General features: G+C 41.5%; 1 protein-coding gene across 5 annotated transcripts in view; it reads left to right on the plus strand.

The window, feature by feature from the left end:
• sdt (stardust) overlaps positions 1–22,189 on the plus strand; it is an 851,212-nt gene that overhangs the window by 497,097 nt on the left and 331,926 nt on the right. For 3 of the 5 annotated variants that reach the window (XM_067155496.2, XM_067155497.2, XM_067155493.2), the window contains one exon: positions 18,936–19,098. In XM_067155496.2, the coding sequence (XP_067011597.2) occupies positions 18,936–19,098 (163 nt within the window). The remainder of the gene's footprint in view (positions 1–18,935; positions 19,099–22,189) is intronic. The other 2 variants (XM_067155494.2, XM_067155495.2) reach the window with 2 other exon arrangements.

Here is a 22,189-nt window from a genome sequence, read left to right on the forward strand (position 1 = left end):
TATGGGGTTTACATAAACTTTAGGGGTACGCCCCATCAGAACCCCTATAATTTATGTTACTCTTTCTACATTATGGAAGAGCGGGTGGCCGACATTTACTCACAACCAAATTAGTTTGCAATCTAACCTATTATCGCATGAAAATCCGGGGTTTTATTATTATTTATTATTATTATTATTTCCAAGTACTGTATATTCGTTGAAACCCAAATCTCCTCTAAACCGAGCGTGTTGGTTGCACGGTGAGTTCGAATCCCACCGCCGGAAGCCCTGAAGATAGCTGGAATGTGGGTATTAACTCAGTGTAGTCTGGGTGTGTGATATGCTAAATAAGACATTAATTAAGAGTTCGGGAGTAATATTCTGAGTAAAAGTAACATCCATAAATGAACTGCCCAATGTGCTAGGATAGTTTCTCGACACAACATTCAAATTAAAGTGATGTTTGAGAAAATCAAATGCTTTTTCATTTATTTGGATATCTACATTAAAATCGGGTCAACACAGCGCGAACTTGTAACAGAGTATGTGTGTGACGTCACATGTTTAGCACAAAAGTTGGCCTTTCTTTGAAGCCCTATTTCATAAAAACTACGTTTGAGATTGATTGATTGATTGATTGATTGATTGATTGATTGATTGATTGATTGATTGATTGATTGATTGATTGATTGATTGATTGATTGATTGTAATTTATTTATTTATTTATTTATTTATCAGGTAGCCTCCTCTTTTATCGGTCAATTGAGACATTAAACATAATGGTAAGTGAAATACTCTCGGCGATATATGCGTTCTACGCGAGCACCAAAATTGTCTTAACTTTTTCATTTCTATGTGTCCGTTGTCGAGAAACGTAAATCTACGTTAAAAGTAACACATTCACCGAAGAGACTCCCATTAACACGGACCTTTTGATGGGATAAAAGGAATGCAGGAAAGTCCTATCCTACCCTGCCATCTTCCCTTTCGCCCAATCTGTCTAGCCTATTTGAATTGTAAGCGGTTAAAGGAAAGTGTCGTAACTTATAGTTGAAAAATAACATACTGGGAAGGAAAGTTCAAAACACACGCAATACCGACGTTGTTCGAGATTAATTTCAAATATGTGCTGAAATATGCTGATATGTGTAACATGTGCAGTAAACCAAAATTCCTCGAAATATTAATTTGCTTACGTGCATTGTTGGTCCTTCATGAATGGTAGCTGTTCAGATAAGCGTTCCAAGGCAAAAATATACGGAAGCTTCCCAGATATTTGACACACCTGGAGACTGTAACTATTCCTTACCTGTTGTGATTGACGAGTGGCCTTCAGCATTGAACCTGTGACATAGGCATACCGTCAAACAGACGTGTTTGATGTGAGACGTGCATGTGAGGTGTGTTGTCGTTCATTGCAGCTCTTGGATGTCAGGGTTTCCTGTGGTATAGCCTGTCCTTCATGCAACTATGCTCAGTGTGAGGTATACATTCAAGGGGCGATGACGTTACATAACTGTTTACCCGGGGCGGTTCTAAGCTGTCACAGTCCATTGGAAAGGACCTTCACTCCTATATTGTACCGCATCAAACTCATTTAAACTGTGAATGAAATTTAACAGTCGCTATTCCTCTTAATTTAATGGAACTTTCCCTGCTAGAACAGTTGATCGCTTGACTTCTTACAGACTTGGTCGTAAACGATATTGTAACTTCATTTAAGGTAACTCAGTGCCTTGCTTTTATCACTTGAGTGTAAATAATAAGTAATCACGGGCTGTAACTTACAACTTCACGCACCTCATATCCATTGACAGTAATCGATCCTCAACCCTCTTAATGAGAAATATACTCGTACTATCGATTTCACTAGTTGATCACTCTCGCTTAATGAATTCTCAAGATGTAACAAATGATAATGTATTTGTGTCGTGGCATTTAAAGTCTAAAGATCTTTGGATAATAAGCATCGCTTTCTTGTTTTATACTACCTATTGCACTTGACTTTGACAGGACGTTCGTGTAGATGGTCCACGTAAAGGGAGAAAAGCAATTTGGTTCTAGGTTGTTCTTCACAGCTCCACCGTAGTATGGGTCGAATAGGACGAACAACGAACACTATAATAGACCAGCGTATCAAGCACTAGTAGTTATTACTAGACATCCGATTGTATGCCAAAGTGCGTTTGAAGGTGAAATTGGGCGAGTTATTGAATTTAATAGTACACAATACATATTTGCATATATTTGAGATTAGTGCATATATTTCAAATTTTGCATTTCTTGTGCATGTTTTCGACTTTTATTATACTTATTCAAGCAGTCCTTAAGAGAAAAGCAAAGTAATTAAAACTATGAACTCTTTCAGCAATGAAACTGTTCACAGGAAACTAGCACTTACCAAGAGACACTAATAAATCATACCGGAATCAATTAAAAAGCTAGAAACACGTGGATTGCGCTTTGGTGCTTCGCTGGACATTATGGAAAACATGAAGTGTGGACTGGAAGGTATCCTTGGAAACCTCGAACATGTCCTTAAACGAAATCCGGGCTACGACATCATGGTAGCTATAAACAAATATTTCGCTGGTACTGATAATGTGGATCTTCCAGAATGTTGAACACCTTCACTTGTCCTGTCACATCCGTAGATGTAGAGAGATCATTCTCCTCCTTGAAGCTTCTTTAGCACACAAACGCCACAGATTTAAACGAGAAACCTTGGAGAACACTGTTTCAGACTACTACAAAGAAATTCATGGAGGAAAATTGTTGGTTGCAGAGTAAAATGAACGAAGGACGTGTATTTAATGTGTACATTCAGGTTTATGGATTTTTACACGAAGTTCCTACAACCTCACTAATTGGTTTATCATATACGTTAACACGCCGTGCCTTATCTAGGAGACGTGTGCATGTGTTTTAACAGTGAACACTTCGTAGATTGATACGTCTCACAAACTGTGCACGGACTGTTTGTACTTGTAAAGCAATCACAGCTGTAAGTAGCGTGATTTTTTAAAAGTCAGTTGATTATTCTTGATTATGATTTTGTGTATTGGTGTGGGTGAATCGCGTAAGTCTTGTAAAGAAATGTTACGTTTGCATTTCATACGAGTGCTTAATAGCATGAAAATGAAAAAATGAAAATCCACAGCCTGTTTCCAGTCATCTGACCGGGTCAGGAATGGAATGAATGAAACCTCCATCTAGCGGCGAGGATAAGAAATGTGCCGGCTGCCGAAGCCTGTCACACTCCTCTGGGGCAATGATAAATGACAGACAGATGAAATGAAATGTCAATGGAGAGTGTTGCAGGAATGAAACGTGAATGACAGGGAAAACCGGAGTACCCAGAGAAAAAACTGTCCTGCCTCCGCTTTGTCCAGCACAAGTCTCACATGGAGTAACCGAGATTTGAACCACGGTATCCAGCGGTGAGAGGCCGGCGCACTGGCCTCCTCAGCTACGGAGGCTTCACATTTAAATTCATATTTCACATAATTTGCAGCATAGTTTACATGCATATATCGGTGATTTATACAGCATATAAATCCGACATCTAGTTATCACAGTATATATGATACAGAGAAATCGCACGATAAAGAAAAATGTTAACCTAAATCCACAGCTTCTCCCCGCTAATACTGTATTCTGAAACAAAACCAAACCAAACCCCATGGCACTACAGTCTTTGAAGGGCCTTGGCCTAACAAGCGACCGCTGCCCAGCCCGAAGACCCGCAGATTACGAGGTGTCGCGTGGACAGCACGACGAATCCTCTCGGCCGTTATTCTTGGCTTTCTAGACCGGGGCCGCTATCTCACCGTCAGATAGCTCCTCAATTCTAATCACGTAGGCTGAGTGGACCTCGAGCCAGCCCTCAGTTCCAGGTAAAAATCCCTGATCTGGCCGGGAATCGAACCCGGGGCCTCCGGGTAAGAGGCAGGCACGCTACCCGTACACCACGGGGCCGGCAATATTCTGAAACAGGCTGTTCTTAATGGTGAGGTAACCGCGCTAGATCGCGCGTCACGTCTATGACCGCACTATTGGACACACAAAACAGCAAGTTCCGGGACCAGTAACCTTTCTAGTAGACCTACAGTACATATGTATGAGGCATGAAGGATCAGAATTTACTATACCTTTTCTGTTTGCTACGGAGGATTCCTTGGTAAGATTAACATTAATAATGACGAATTAATATAAAATTGTAAATACTTCAATATGTTTTTATTCACCATTTATCAATAGGAGCAACGTAAACGGAGATACTAAAGAATTAAATGGTTGACCGACCCCTAAAATACTATTTAATCCAACGTGAATAAAATTCCTTGTAACTTAGATTAAACTGCCTTCTTCCCTATCGATTTTTATTAAATATTATTCGGACATACTCTCGTGATTCGTGTAGAAATATTCAGACAGATACGATGGAAATTTTAAAAAGTACATTTCATTCGTATCCTGGAAATGGCCGACACACAATACTTTCTTTAAAATTTCGATCAATTTGCGGACAAATTTCGTATTTTATTTAGGTGGATACAAGCGTAGCCAAGAAGTTAGAGTGGGTATAATAAACTACGAACCTTGCAACCGCTATAGTTAAAGTGGGGTACTGTAACATCGACTGATGATTCCTATGAGAGCAGTATGAGATAGCAATTGGGAATATAAAGTTAAAAATCTAAAGAGAAGGAAATTATGGTCATGACCATGTGGTGTTTCTCTCGGAGTTCTAAAATCCTCCAAATTCTTACATTTTATATATATTCATAGTTGTATGAAATTCTAGAATTATTGGATTTGATAGATAAATAATTACCGATTTTTGTTCTCATATGCAAGAAAAAATGCCGCCTCTGTGGTGTAGTGGTTAGTGTGATTAGCTGCCACCCCCGGAGGTCCGGGTTCGATTCCCGGCTCTGTCACGAAATTTGAAAAGTGGTATGAGGGCTGGAACGGGGTCCACTCAACCTCGGGAGGTCAACTGAGTAGAGGTGGGTTCGATTCCCCCCTCAGCCATCCTCGAAGTGGTTTTCCGTGGTTTCCCACTTCACCTCCAGGCGAATGCCGGGATGGTACCTAACGTAAGGCCACGGCCGCTTCCTTCCCTCATCCTTGCCTATCCCTTCCAATCTTCCCATCCCCCTACAAGGCCCCTGTTCACCAGAGCAGGTGAGGCCGCCTGGGCGAGGTACTGGTCATACTCCCCAGTTGTATCCCCGACCAAGAGTCTGAAGCTCCAGGACACTGCCCTTGAGGCGGTAGAGGTGGGATCCCTCGCTGAGTCCGAGAGAAAAGCCGAACCTGGAGGGTAAGGAGATGATGATGATGATGATGATGATATGCAAGAAAAAACAATGTTTTATTAAGGTTATTAGTACGCTACACATTTAAATGAAGCTGTAACTATCATCACATTTCTCACTATATCTGCCATAGAAATGAAATAATTTTTCACCGTGGATCAAAGCCTTGCTAATTCCCATTAAATTACAGTATATAGGATTTAGACTTCACATTAGTTCTAAGCACTTACCTTCGGTGTATTTTTTCAAGGTCTCGTTGTTACAAGTCATTATGTACATTACTGCAAATTTTGATCACATATTAAACATTTTCATGTAGCCCCCGTGACTCAGGTTGCAGCGCGCCGCCCTATCACCGCTGGGTTACGTGTTTCAAATCCCGGTCACTCCGTGTGTGATTTGGCGTGGACAAAGCTGAGGCGGGAGAGATTTTTCTCCGGATACTCCAGTTTTCCCTGTCATTTTTCATTTCAGCAACACTCTCTAAAATAATTTCATTTCATCTGTCAGTTGTTAATCATTGCCCCAGAGGAGTGCGACAGCTGGTCCCGTTGTGCAAATGTAGCGTGGCTGCCTCTTACCGGGAGGCCCCGCGTTCGATTCCCGGGCAGGTCAGAGATTTTTACGGGGATCTGAGGGCATCTTCGAGGTCTACTCAGCCTATGTGATTACAATTGAGGAGCTATCTGACGGTGAGATGGCGACCCCGGTCTAGAAAGCCAAGAATAACGGCCGAGAGAATCCTCGTAATCTGCAGGCCTTCGGGCTGAGCAGCGGTCGCTTGGTAGGCCAAGGCCCTTCAAGGCTGTAGTGCCATGGGGTTAGTTAGCGGAGTACGACAGGTTTCGGCAGCCGGCACGGTTCATACCCTTGGCGCTAGATGGGGGCTACATTCATTAGATTTCTGACCCGGTCGAATGACTGGAAACAGGCTGTGGATTTTCATTTCATTAAATATATTCACAGTTCAGGAAGCCCTAGAATTATTGCTTTTTAATAAATAAAAATGAATCACAGAAATATAACATTTTAGCAATATAAGTAACATAATAAAGAATGTACATTAAAAATTGGAGATTAGTAGAGCCAGGCTATAGCCATAAATGAGTGCGCAATATTTCACATCCCTAGATGTAATAGTTCACTGTGTACCTGAAACTGAGAAAATGATATTGAGGGGAACTGCAATTCAAGTTAGTAGCTCAGATGGTAGAACGCTGGCCATCTGTGCTTCAGTTGGTGGTTCGATCCTAGCTATGTCGGATGTATTTGAAGGTGCTCAGTGTGTTCAATCTACTGTCGGTGCACTGTTCAGTAGATGACAAATGCAGATCTGTTCCCTAACGGGTGATATCTCCGTGTCGTTCGCTTTCAGCACGTCAAACAACTCCTCCGGGACAAAATTTCGACACTCCGGCGTCTTTCAAGAACTAGTATTTAGGATGGACGTAAAATAATATATTAAGATATTATTATTGCAACACATGTACAGAGCTAACTGGGGAAACAAACCAAACGAAATGTAATTACTCTGCAAGGAGTCACTGGAGACCACGGGTCCCTCATACCAATATACTCAGAAGGTATCCCTGAACAACCTCCGAAAGTTTGGCGAGTGAGTGAGTGAGTGAGTGAGTGAGTGAGTGAGTGAGGTGAGGTGAGTCGAGGCGAGTCGAGTCGAGTCGAGTCGAGTCGAGTCGAGTCGAGTCGAGTCTGTCTTTAGGAAGGGAATTTAGCATTCTTGCAAAAAGGCTTACTTCTGTTTTAGAGTAAACTAGCTGATGTACCCGTGCTTCGCTACGGAATTCTACATTGTATACGGAATTCCAGTGTACATGTTGTGAGCAAGATTGTATTAAATTGCATAGCTTTTAACGTTGCCGTAGAAACGCGATGGGGAAGTCACCAAACATATTTTCTCATATGAACACTGATTTAGGGAATTTTTAATGTAATGGTAGACCCGCTTGCATACCATCAGTCACAATCAGGTTGGGGAGTTTTCATTATAATGGCAGACACTCACTCTCCACCTGCCGTTGCACATCCTTGGAAAGACTGCCTTAGTGGTTTTTCCAACTGAAATAAACATACATTACAATGACGTCAGTAGGAATGGTGCGATTAAAAGCAATGCTTTCATATGAAATACTCGTTTAAATTAAACACCACACATTTTCTCACTGTAAACGAACAGGACTACACGGCCGATCTAACAGTCCAAAGTTCCAGAACTGGAAAGACCAAGCCGCAGACAGCCGTGATTCGTGAACACGCCTCGTCCTTTTTTCGGCGGGTAGAGGGTCAAATAGTGGAAACTCCCAGGGCAAAAAATATGCCCTTTTACTAATGTGTTTCCTAGGAGTACCCGATGAGTCGGAAAATATCAATTCACTACACTGGCGGCGGAAAAATCTATCTGACTTGGATGCAAATTTCTCCTCCAAGCTAGAGGAGAAAACCCCTCTTCACTGATAATTTGGAACAAAATGAATGTAGTAGTAGTAGTAGTATTTATTTATGAACAAACAGGCTTTCCGCCCCATTACATGTTCACAAAGCAATAAGACACAATATTAATAATTATAATAATAAAAAAAATAATAATAAAAATAATAATAAAATAATGATAATAATAATATAATACATAAAAATAAAATAAAGATAATAGAGATAATAGGAATAAATAATAACAAAAATGATAACAATCAAAATGAATGTAGAATTTAATAAAAGTGAAACGGCTCTTTTCAGGGTTGAATTTTGAGTTATTTAGTGAATTGTAGTGCTGTAATTTGGAGTAGGCCTCAATTGTTATTCTAGACCAGGCCATACTACTACTACTACTACTACTACTTCGTCAGCCTTGCCTTTGCCTTAAGTATGCTCACTACTCATTCAAAACAGCGCATCAGAATAGTAATCGAATTACTGGAATACTATGAAGAACCAGTGTGTTACTTACCAGCTGTATCAGAACATGTATGAACCAGAGGAATAGCATGCTAAATAAGAATGTTTTCTAACTCCCCGGCTATTTCCCGCCAATATTGTCAGGCTATTATTCTCGGTACGCAGCAGTAATCCCATCTATCGGAGTTGAGAGGCACCATAACATCACAACAAACAAAGATCAATGTAATGTTATTGTTGATCAATGTTATGAGTTCGATATTGTAGGCCTTCACATTTAGTTCTCTTCATAGTCGGTTCAGTAAAACTGAATAAAACATAAATGAACGGAAATTGTATTCTCTGTAATTTTTGTCATGTAGTACTTTTCGATAGGGCCAAAAACGTAAGGTATTTAAAAATTAAAATTTAGGCGCCTTCCCCTAAACTACAATTTCTTCCAGGGTGAATAAAATTGTTTATAGCTTAGACTGTAGTTTCTTATTCCCTGAGTCTATATACCGATTTTCATTAAATTCTGTTAACCCATTTTCTCGTGGTTCGGCGTCGATATGGACTTAGCAACAAAAATACAAATTCATGAATATCTGTGTTATCATAGCCGGTACGGTAAAAATGTATAAGACATAAATGGTCGGAAATTTAATTCTATACAACTTTGGTTATGTAGTATTTATCGATAATAATATACCACTAATAATATAAATACTTGAGAATTAAATGTTAGGCCTTCCCGTAAACTACCATTTTATTCAGCGTGAATAAAACGATTTATAGCCTAAATTATAGCGACTTACTCCCAGACTTTGTATACCAATTTTTATTAAGATAGAACCATTAAAAACATAAATATTTGAAAATTAAATTTTAAATCTTCCCCTAAACTACCATTTCTATCAGCGTGAATAAAATTGTGTATGGCTTAGATTGTAGCGACTTTGCTTACCGATTTTCATTAAATTCTCTGGAACCGTTTTCTAGTGATGCGTGTACAGACAGACAGACAGACAGACAGACAGACAGACAGACAGACAGACAGACAGACAGACAGATAGATAGATAGATAGATAGATAGATAGATAGATAGATAGATAGATAGATAGATAGATAGATAGATAGATAGATAGATAGATAGACAGACAGACAGACAGAAATTACGGAAAATTAAAAAGTGCATTTCCTTGTTACAGTGCACACGGCAGATGCAGAAATACCATTCTTTTCAAATTCTGAGCAATGTACAGACAAAACTCTTATTTTATATATATAGATGTTAAGTACCTTTACATTATCATTCCTAGATATGAAATTTTCCTTTATAAACGTTAAAAATAATGTATGCAGCCGTGAAACATTTTCCTGATAATTTTCATTAACCTATGGCTACTTAGGTGGTTGTTCCTTCAAAATATTACAACAGCCCGCCTGATGGCGATGATCGTTAAAGCACTGACGTCTGAACGGTCCGAACTGTGGTTAGCTGGTTGGAGTCCCCTTGGTGGAAAACGTTTTCACCATCAGAATATTGGCCGGCAGAGTAGGCGAGGTGGTGGTATACAATATTGGTATACAATTTCTAATCACTAGATTGCGTGCCAAAAGCCTGGATTAAATTCCAAAATCTCTCCACAGTGCTCATATGGAGTGAGGGCATATGACGCTGTTGATGGTGATTCATCCGTCGGATGGATACGTTAAGCCTTGAGCAGACCCGTTAGTGCAGGGCCTCTCAAACGCCCAAAATCTCACGCGTGCAGAGCGAGGCGCAAGAGCTCCGTGCACTGTGCATCGGTGCCGCTCGGTGCCGCTAGGTACGGCTCGGATCAACGTTTCGTCTCTGGGCTACTCGGCTATGCTCGGCTCTACTCGGCTATACTCGGCTCAACTCAGCCCGGATTTGGAGCGCTACGGCGCAAGTGGGGGAGAGGGAGACAGGCGGAGCGAGCGAGACAGGCGTGAGGAAAGAGAGAGACAGCGCTATTGCTCCAAATCGAGGAGTGGGGGGTCTGCACTCTGGTCAACCAAGCCAAGTCGTCTTTTGCACCGTGCACAGTGCATGCACCACGCGCATGCACCCTGAGAGGCCCTGCGTTAGTGCTAGGCTATGTGCCGGCACCAGGTTTCACCCACTCCCTTCCTGCTACGTAGGTCGAGTCATAAGATATGGCAACTATTTATTCTCGCGAACAGGAGATAACACGGAATATCTAAGATATGCATTTGGAAGCGCACGGTATGTACTTGCGTATGATGCCACTAGATGGTGCATGTAAACAACAGTGTGGGTCTAAGCATGCCCCCAAGTTCAGTGTGTGAGTGAGAGCGTCACAACATGGAAGTCAACAAGCAGGAGCAACGATCGTATATGGAAACAGCAGTTTTCCGCGGGAGAAATGCACGCCAATGCCATGCAGAGCTGCGGGAAGCATTAGGTGTGCATGCCATGTCCTATAGAAGAGTGGCGAGGTGGGTGAAGACGTTCAAACGGGGTAGAGTATCAACTGCCGATTTGCCTCGCCCAGACCGTCCAGTGTCCATGGACAAAAATGTACGGATAATGGTCTGTAACCAGTGGAGACCTGTCCTTTGTACCTAGTCTTGTGTATTTGCTGTCTATACCATAATAAAACAATGTTTACGAATGGACTGTGTTCTGTCAGTTTCCTATGAGAATCTTCTGAAGTCAGAATTTGTCTTAGGCACTATGCATAAGTACATGTCCTATATTTCCAAATGCATATCTTAGAGTTTCCGTGTTGTCTCCAGTTCGCGAGAAAAAAATAGTTGCCATGACTTATTACTCGACCCTCGTATCATGCATCACGTCGTTCATTTCGTCTCATTAAATCCTCTGATGAGATTGGCGTCAGGAAGGGCATCCGGTCATAAAAACTCGCCACGACAATTTAATCTCGCCTTATACCCGACCCCGTAGAGAAGCGAGATAAGGATTGGACAAACATTTCAAAATAATACAATACCTGTGTCAACAGGATTATAAAATATCCTGGGACGAATACTTGTATTTGATTTTAAATCATTGTATATTTTACTGTAGATTTTTGTTTATAATCTGATATCATAAAGCATGAGTTAAGGAGTGAAAAAAATAATAATTCTAAAACACAAACATAGAAAATTTCAGATATCTCAAAAATGCTTTCGTTTATTAGGGAAATAGCTCATGATTGCATAAGAAAATTCAACAATTTTAACAGGAAAACTTTTTGTCAGGACTGATATTTTTAAAATATAAGAAATGCTCTCTTAAGGCAGCAGTGTGCCTTCTGAAAGCCTGCTAACTTCCATATCTACAGGGCATGTTGATATTGAGATAACCAATAAAAGCTTAACTGAAAACCTGTGAGAAATATGAGCCTTTCCTCAAGATGTATTATGAATATGCATGTCGAGACTTGCCATAAATCATATGTATGGCTTTTGCTTCTATATTTCACAGTTTTTTGTTTACTCGTTTGTACTCGTCGGAAACTGTTGCAACATTATAACACGGACGAATTCCACCTGTTGGGGTTCGTCCTTACGCCATCTCATTAATCTTCATCATGCCATGCACATCAGGACCCAAGTGGACCCTGTAACACATTACTGACTCATAACAAACTAATTAGCTAATAAAGTTAGAGCCTAATAATGCAGATGCTAAGTTGGCTGACTACCACACATCGAGTGTTGCGAAAGTGACAGTACAAGTACCAGTTTGTGTGATTGATGTAATACTGTTCCACACAACCACAGCTCAAAAATTGTACGAACCATGTTGCACCACGTTTGCATTACGGTGGCTACTCCATGAGTAAATATGAATTTTAATAGAGAAGCTTTCACATTTTATTTTTAATTACTAGAATATGGTTTATTAATATTATTATTATTATTATTATTATTATTATTATTATTATTATTATTATTATTATTATTATTATTATTATTATTATTATTATTTAAATCAACCCAAAATAAAAGTAATGGAGTGCAGTCGAACGAAGTCAAGTGATTCAATATTGTTACCTGGGTAGTAAAATTACTAACGATGGAAGAAGTAAGGAGGACATAAGATGCAGACTAGCAAAAGCAAGGAAGGCCTCTCTTAAGAAAATACATTCGCTCACTTCGAACAGTGATATAGGAATTAGAAATATGTTTTTGAAGACTGCCGTCTGAAGCGCGACGTTGTATGGAAGTGAAACATGGACGAAAATTAGCTCAGAAAAAAAGAGAATACAAGCTTTTGAAATGTGGTGTTATAGAAGAATGCTAAAGGTGAGACGAGCAGATTGAATCACGAATAAAGTGGTACTGAATTGAATTTACGAGAGGAGATCGGTTTTGTGAAATTTTACCAAAAGAAGAGATAGATTGATAGGACACATCTTAAGATACCCAGGACTTGTTCAGTTGGTTTCTGATGGAAGTGTAGGCGGTAAAGAACGGTAAGGATGGACCAAAGTGTGAGTATGACAAGTATATTAGAGCAGATGTAAGATGTAGCAGTGCCGTGGAAATGAAAAGGTTAGCCCGGGATAGAGTAACATGGAATCCTCCATCAAACAAGTCTACGAACTGATGATCAAACAACACAACCTAAAAGAGCAATCGAGGCTGCATGCGACTATTAGGTTTGAACATCATCTAGGCCAGCCTGAAGAAGTAAACACCAAGAAAGAGTATATACACAATCCAACGATACGTTACTACACAGGGATATACCAGGTTGATAAGATCGACGTAATAGTGCTAATGTTTGGACCTCGTGGTACTGTGGCAGTCTTCTCCATCAAGTTCTGGAAACGGTTCAGTTTACCAAAGGACGAGATTTCTGATCTCGTCATATCTATAATACGCGGTTTAGCTTAGGCTGAGAGCATTCATTCATTCAATAATAAGAACTCTCTCCCCAGTTGGTTGCTATCCTTGGCTGGGAGAGAGGACTGTTCATGAATACAATACAATCAGCCAATTCATTCATATAGTCATTCGATTAATTCATAAAGTTTATTGTAAGCTAAGGATAACATTGTTCAGAGTAGTGACGTAAATACTTGCACTAATACAAATTAATAGGGGAAGACACATGTTGTCCTAGACTATATAACAATGTTAACGTCTAGGACAAAAATAATTAAAAATATTAGAAACTGCAAGTCCGCCTCTGTGGTGTAGTGGTTAGTGTGATTAGCTGCCACCCTCGGGTCTGATTCCCGGCTGTGCCACGAAATTTGGAAAGCGGTATGAGGACTGGAACGTGGTCCGCTCAGCCTTTGGAGGTCATCTGAGTAGAGGGCTGTTCGAATCCCAACTCAGCCATCCTCGAAGTGCTTTTCCGTGGTTTTCCAATTCTTCTCCAGGCAAATACCGGGATGGTACCTACAGTAACTTAAGGCCACAGCCGCTTCCTTCCCTCTTCCAGGTCTATCCCTTCCAGTCTTCCCATCCCCCCCCCCCACAACACCTCTGTTCAGCAGAGCAGGTCAGGCCGCCTGGGCGAGGTACTGGTCCTCCACTACAATTGTATCCCCCGACCCAAAGTCCCACGCTCCAGGACACTGGCCTTGAGGCGGTAGAGGTGGAATCGATCCCTCGCTAACTCGGCGAGTTGACCGTGCGGTTAGGGCCGTGCGGCTGTGAGCTCGTATCCGGGAGATAGTGGGTTCGAACCCCACTGTCGGCAGCCCTGAGGATGGTTTTCCGTGGTTCCCATTTTCACACCAGGCAAATGCTGGGGCTGTACCTTAATTAAGGCCACGGCCGCTTCCTTTCCATTCCTAGGCCTTTCCGGTTCCATCGTCGCCATAAGACCTATCTGTGTCGGTGCGACATAAAGCAAATAGCAAAAAAATATAAAGATCCCTCGCTGAGTCCCCCTGCGGGTGGGGGCGGTAGAATAACACCCGTAGTGCCCCTGCCTGTCGTAAGAAAGGCCTCAGGGGTTCTGAAGTAGGGAGCGTGCGTGGCGCCCACGGGGCCCGTAGCTGATTCCTGGCATTGCTTCCACCTACTTGTATTAGGGTCTTCCCTTTCATCTATCCTATCCGAGCTCCCTTGGTCAACTCTTGTTCTTTTCCGACCCCGGCGGTATTAGAGCACTCGAGGCTAGGGAGTCTCATTTTCACGCCCCTTATGGCCCTTGTCTTTCTTTGGTTGATACCTTCATTTTTCTAAGTGTCAGCGATGCAGCTGGTCCTCTAGAAATCATCCTAGAAATGGTCAGCTTTGAAAGAAGACTTTTCCACGTCGTGGGCGTGAATTTATTCGCTGTTGACGATTAAGATGCAAGATACCATAGCACTTGGCTACATTTACGGAGTAAAAAAAGCACGCCTCAACCTAGGATCGAACCCTCGACCTCCTGCATGCTAACCCAAAACACTATCCACTGCACCAACTTTACAGCTCGACTAATATGTGCTGACAGAGGTAGTTACCCTACATGTGGTTACAGTGTTGCCAGATTGCCACTCTTCAACGTCTTTTTTCTTCCGGATATACTCGCAGGACGAACTTTTGTCAGAGACATGGTTTTATTTCTGGCATGTGAGGAGTCGCGCTGCGACGCCCGCGTGCGCGAATTTCGGTTCATCCTGTATATCTTCAACTCCTGAGACCTACTGATAATATTCTGTTTTGTAGCTTTTACATTCTTTTCTATTGTACACTTTGTCGCTTGTTGGCAGTTGAAGGTTTAATACATCATATTTGTCTCTGTTATAATTTACCACACATCTGACATCTTCACCATAAGCACATTCATAATTCTCCAGAAACTTGAAAGCCTGGCCGTAATAAATCCCCACAATGCATGAGGGTGGTACTCTTAGCTGGGCAGTGCGGCAGACCGGATACTGGAGGCTGGCTGGAGATCAAAGCGGGTCGGGACGAATGTTTTATGCGAGTTCTCTTATCTCAAGTTACACTCGGCTTAATGACCATGACTTGAGGGAGACAGTGGTCAACCCTCATCCACCCCTTCTCAGTCTCAGAAACAGCTTCCGCCCCTACTTTCGAACATCTGCACGTGCTTAATGAAGTGTTCTCATTCCGTGTATTCTGTTTCCAAAACTTCCCTACATATTTTTTTGGTGTCCGACTGGATGTGTGCTATAATTGGTTAGGTGCTCGCCCCCTTTGTTCAAGGCTACAGGTTCGAATACCATCATGATGTGTTGTCATTTAGGCAGGCGGGAATAATGACCACTGTACTAACGAGCACACTGACATTAAGAAGCGTGCAACAGAAGGGCTGAATAGCTCAGACGGTAGAGCTGGTTTTCTGAACACAACTTGGCAGGTTCGATCCTTTGAAGGTGCTCAATCACGTCAGCCTCGTATTGGTAGATTTACTGGCACGTAAAAGAACTCCTTCGGGACAAAATCCGGCACCTCGGCAACTCCGAAAACGGCAAAAGTAATTAGTGATGCGGAAAATCAATAACATTATTATTGAAAAACATTTCAGCTCTTCAGACACTTTCAAACCAGCGTTTCGCCCCAGTGTAGCAGGCATTTATACAAGTGGAGGCACATGTTTCCTACTAGTGTAACGTCACTGCAGAGTCCTTGGAAAGGTGTAGCAGTCCAACTGACGAGCCCATTGCCACACTGGGGCGAAACGCTGGTAATTTCACGATTGAAAAAGTCTAGAAAGCTTGAATTTATTCATATTTGCAATCGATAAAATTCAATTATGGTTTCCTTCTTGGAAGTTAATTTTTTGATAACATAATAATAATAATAATAATAATAATAATAATAATAATAATAATAACAATAACAATAATAATAATAATAATAATAATAATAATAATAATAATAATAATCTGTTTACCCTCCAGGCTCGGTTTTTCCCTCGAACTTAGCGTGGGATCCCACCTCTACCGCCTCAAGGGCAGTGTCCTGGAGCTTCAGACTCTTGGTCGGGGATACAACTGGGGAGTATGACCAGTACCTCGCCCAGGCGGCCTCACCTGCTATGCTGAACAGGGGCCTGGTGGAGGGATGGGAAGATTGGATGGGACAGGCAAGGAAGAGGGAAGGAAGCGGCCGTGGCCTGAAGTGAGGTACCATCCCGGCATTTGCCTGGAGGAGAAGTGGGAAACCACGGAAAACCACTTCCAGGATGGCTGAGGTGGGAATCGAACCCACCTCTACTCAGTTGACCTCCCGAGGCTGAGTGGACCCCGTTCCAGCCCTCGTACCACTTTTCAAAGTTCGTGGCAGAGCCGGGAATCGAACCCGGGCCTCCGGGGGTGGCAGCTAATCACGCTAACCACTACACCAAAGAGGCGGACAATAATAATAATAATAATAATAATAATAATAATAATAATAATAATAATAATCATATATTATATTTATATTTATAATTATAATTTATACAATTATATTATTATTATTATTATTATTATTATTATTATTATTATTATTATTATTATTATTATTATTATTATTATTATTATTATTATTATTATTATTATTATTATTATTATTATTAAACTCCGCACAAGAATGAAGTAAGGGCGTTAAATTAATACGGTGTTTCCATTTTTTTCGACTTTGGCTAACTATGCCTTGCACAGAATTTAAGGTATCTTGGTCTCTTCTCTTCTCCCACGAATCTACTAAGCTGGCGTCGCAGGGGGAGAGGTGATACTCCCACGTGGCGCGTCCCAGGTGGCGGATAGGGGGATACTAACCGGCTTGCCGGCGGACTTGAGGGAAATAAAATACTTCTCGCGGACCAAACACACAACCACCTGTGGGTGGGGGACGCAGACCAAGGATACACCCACGGTATCCCCTGCCTGTCGCAAGAGTTGACTAAAAGGGGTGACCAAGATATGATTGTATTAGAACCATGAAACTCCTTGTGATTAGTACTACCACGCGGGAATACCATGGGTCGCTTTTACTTGCGCGTAGTACCACTGTGTTAGGTACAGAATAGGTTTGTGATTAGTAGCAACAGAGTGCGTTGCCGACTTATATAGTACCTGTGATTGGTAACCACTATATGAGGAGCACCACGGCATAATACGACTCCCTGTAGTTAGTACACGTATGTGATGAACACCATAGGTTTGCGTTGCCTGTAAATGGCGCCGCAATGTGCGAAACACCATAGGTTTGTATTCCATGTGCGAATTTTCTTACCTGTGGGTAGTACCACAATGTGTGGAATGCCGCGTGTCTACGCTACTTTTGATTAGTACCGCAACATGACAAATACCATGGTTCTACTTTCCTAGCGATAAGTACCATTATGAGGGGCCGATGACTTGGATTTTGGACTCCTTTAGACTACATGCATCATCGGTTCAGTATTATGCTACAGAAGCAGTCTCTTGGTCATTAATACTATTGTTTTACGTCAGTTTCTGTGAATGTGAGGCATTGCGGGTCGGATCCACTGATTGTTCTAAATGCATATCCATCCATTCATTCTTCGTCCTCACGTTTTGAATTCTGGTCACTAGAGGATTCTGGACTTTTAATTTGTCATTACATTTCGTCTCATTTCGGTACCATTAGGGGCCGATGACCTAGATGTTAGGCCCCTTTAAACAACAAGCATCATCGTCTTGTCTTGTCTTGTCTTGTCTTGTCTTGTCTTGTCTTGTCTTGTCTTGTCTTGTCTTGTCTTGTCTTGTCTTGTCTTGTCTTGTCTTGTCTTGTCTTGTCTTGTCTTTTCGGAAATGATCCATCTGGGTCTCCTTTTTAATGGTTTCTCTTCAAATGATTTTAGACTGTCGACACTTCTTCTGTAATTCCAACTCCTTCGGCATCTCTCTTGGCCTCTTCTATCCACTTGGAAGTGGCCTTTGACCCCATGATGTATTTAAAGATCTTTTTCGTCTGCCGTTTGCCATCCATTCTTACTAGGTGTGAGTAGAACTTCAGCTTTCGTTTCCGCATTGTGTCAGTGATCTTTTCAACGTACTAGTTGAGCTCTTCATTTCTCCTTTTTTTCCAAGTCCCAGAATGTTCCTAGGAATCTTCCTCTCCTTCTTCTCGAGTTCTTCCAGCTCCCACTTTTTTTAAATTTAAAATAGAGACACGCTGAAACGTACAATCCTTCCGCTTTTATTACTGAGTTATAATGTCGAATTTTGGCCTTGTAGGATATTGTCCGTTTATTGTACAAGTTCTGTGTTAGCTTGTAGGCCAGATCAAATTATCTGGCTCTTGCCTTGTTTGCCTCTTTTCCAGTCCGTTGGATTAGATCCATTCACCCAGATATTTGAACTTCTCTGTTCTTTAATCTTCCCATATTTTACCTTCATATATCTCTCACTTTGGTGTTCGTACTCCATATTATCCATCATTTATTCATTAATGATTCGTATATTTTATTACTCGTGCACTGTTACAATTATAAATATAAATAATACTTCCAATTAAATGACAGATTTCACATTCATTAAAGGAACTCTCTAAAAGAAGCTGGAGATTCCGAAAAAGTCAGTGTTTTAGTGATTAATTTACAGATCTTGTGTTAGGGATTTGTCTTCTGTAGTCTTCACTGTTTACGTGTTGAATATTTGTTATGCATTCACCTGTCGGAGTGTTTCTGTCTGTGTTACGGATATCATTTGGGTAAGTGACAAGACACAGGCAAAATCAATTCCGTATGGTGAGTGCAGAGGCATGTATGTTGGTAACTGTTCCTCGGAGAGTAGTAACGCCATATGTCACAGTTAAACCAGCAGATCCCGGCCACAGAGCAGCAGCAGGAACTGAACGGCTTCATCGAGAGCAGTCCGATCTACGTGACATCTATACCGCCCAGCAGTACCGAGCCACCCCCGACAGCGAGACGACGAGGTGGAGCTGGTGTCGCCGTCAAAGTCACGCCTGGAGGTAAGTAAAAACAGGTTCCATTTTGAAGCCTTCATAGACTTGCATTCACTGGTAGCATGTCACCGTCGAAGTCACGCCTGGAGGCAAGTAAAAACAGGTGCCATGTTGAGGCTTTCTCTTTACTTGCATTCACTGGTAGCATGTCACCGTCGAACTCACGCCTGGAGGCAAGTAAAAACAGGTGCCATGTTGAGGCCTTCTCTTTACTTGCATTCACTGGTAGCATGTCACCGTCGAACTCACGCCTGGAGGTAAGTAAAAACAGGTGTCGTGTTGAGGCCTTATCTTTATTTGCATTCACTGGTAGGATGTCACCGTCGAAGTCACGCCTGGAGGTAAGTAAAAACAGGTGTCATGTTGAAGCCTTCTTTTTATTTGTATTCACTGGTAGCATGTCACCGTCGAACTCACGCCTGGAGGTAAGTAAAAACAGGTGTCGTGTTGAGGCCTTATCTTTATTTGCATTCACTGGTAGCATGTCACCGTCGAAGTCACGCCTGGAGGCAAGTAAAAACAGGTGCCATGTTGAGGCTTTCTCTTTACTTGCATTCACTGGTAGCATGTCACCGTCGAACTCACGCCTGGAGGCAAGTAAAAACAGGTGCCATGTTGAGGCCTTCTCTTTACTTGCATTCACTGGTAGCATGTCACCGTCGAACTCACGCCTGGAGGTAAGTAAAAACAGGTGTCGTGTTGAGGCCTTATCTTTATTTTCATTCACTGGTAGGATGTCACCGTTGAAGTCACGCCTGGAGGTAAGTAAAAACAGGTGTCATGTTGAAGCCTTCTTTTTATTTGTATTCACTGGTAGGATGTCACTGTCGAAGTCACGCCTGGAAGTAAGTAAAAACAGTTGCCATTTTGAGGCCTTCTTTTTTACTTGCATTCACTGGTAGGATATCGAAATCACGCCTGGAGATAAGTAAAAAAAGAAGGTGTGCCATTGGGGTCTTCTCTTTACTTGCATACACTGGCAGGATATCTCCATCGAAGACACGCCCGGAGTTAAGGCACTCCTTACAGTAAAACCGCCGCCATTTTGGGGCCTTCTGTTAACTAAAATTCATTGGTAGGATGTCGCTGTCACAGTTACGTTTGTATGTAAGGCACGGGCTATAGTAAAACAGGCGACAGCTTCGGGCCTCTTATAACTTACATTGACTGCTAGGGAATCGCCGTCGTAGTTACGCCTGGAGATAAGGCACTGCTTCTAGTAAAAGAAAGGTGCCCCCTTGAGTGAAATATATTGCAAAGCATATGATCAGTCAGAATGTAGGACCAAAATTAGCAAAAGTTGTCAGTAAAGGAAGGCATACTTACGAATAGAAAAACAAAGAGGTATTGTGCGGTGGCTAATACGAATCTCTAAGAATAAGGGTGAAAGGGAGAAACATGAGGAGAATTGCGGTTTGTTATGTGGAGAAATAATGGAAGAGGCTCATATGCTGACAGTGCGTAGGGGGACAGACTCGCTCAATGATGTCCTTTGACTGCACTCCAGCATTTACTGCAATCATTAAGATAAGTTCCGCTGTGATTTGATAGAATCTGATGAATAGAATAGTTTTTTACAGATAGTCTTAATCAAAATTAGTTTCGGCAGACTGAAGACTTTAGCAGTTATAAATAAACTGAGTCGAGATTGAGAAGATGTTGTTTCAAATATTACAAAAAATGTAATGATGTGTGTATCAAAAAACAATTTGAGTTAGAATAAATTATTGCTCCCTCCTCAGTCTCAACTGATCCGGAACTAGGAGATGAGAGTATTATATTTTATTCTATTCTAATTAAGATGAGTGCCAGTGAATAATTTTGGCACTACTGTTTCGCACGGCTATGCATGTTTTATATGTTCATACCTTTAGTCACTTCAGTAGTTTTGCTAGTCATGTTCACTTATTCCCTTCATTCTGAGAGTCAAAATCATCATCATCACTGGTGGTTTGCCTATCGGCAGGTCTTCGCATTAATTCTCCGCGCTGTTCTGTCTTAAGACATTCTCTTTGTCTTCCAGTAGCTTCTAGTCACCTTTACACTGTCTACTAACTGATACCTCTTCCTTCCTGTCTTCCGTTTCTCTTATATCTTCTCTTCCAATGCTTCGGTTATTAAACATTTTCGTCGCAAGCAGTGGCCTAACCAATTTTCCTTCCGTCTTTGAATGTATTCCAATATCGTTCTCCTTCCTTCACCCACTCTTTTCAATACTTCTCATTCCTTACTCTTTCCTGCCAGCTGATTTTCTCCATCTTCCGCCAGATCCACATTTCAAATGCTTCTAGTTTTCTTTCTTCCTCTTTTCTCATCGTCCAAGTCTCAGTCCCATAAAGCGCCACACTCCACACAAAGCACTTCACTAACCTCTTCTCAAGGTCCCTATTTAGAGGTCCACTCAACAGTGTCCTTTGTTTCATAAATGCTTCCTTGGTCATTGCAATTCTAGTCTTCACTTCGTCCAAGCAATAAACACTTCTTATTATGCTTCCCAAATATTTGAATGTAGATACTTGTTCGATCTCCTCCCTTGAACGTATTATTTTAGCTGTTGAGTCCTTCTTTGACCCCATGATCATTCCTATAATTTTCATGCCTAACTTCTTACAGGATCTGTTCAATTTTTCCAACATAGCATTCATCGTTTTTTCGGTTTCTGCTAGAACCGCCATGTCATCTTCAAATAGAATGCATTCAATTCTTTTTCCTCCAACTGCCACACCTTGTTTTCCTTGAAAGCAATTAGCAATTAATTCCTCTAGGTTTATATTCAACAGCGTTAGTGAAAGACAAGAGCCTTGCCTCTCCCCTCTGCCAATTCTGCTCCCTTCTGACAGATCATGACCTATTCTGATTTGGGCAGTTTATTTAAAGGTTCTTAATTAGTAGAGCCCGGATGTTTATGTTTTAATAGGCTAGAATGTAAACTTACTGAAACAAGTAGCAAGTATAGTCGACCTTCACAACGATATACTATGGGAATTGCATAAATTTTAGGGGTACGACCCCCCCATCAGAACCCCTATAATTTATGTTACTGTTGCTACATTATGGAAGAGCGGGTGGCCGACACTGCCTACTAACCAAATTAGTT

The sequence above is a fragment of the Anabrus simplex genome, chromosome 11, assembly GCF_040414725.1.
Source record: "Anabrus simplex isolate iqAnaSimp1 chromosome 11, ASM4041472v1, whole genome shotgun sequence".
Taxonomy (NCBI): Eukaryota; Metazoa; Arthropoda; class Insecta; order Orthoptera; family Tettigoniidae; genus Anabrus; species Anabrus simplex.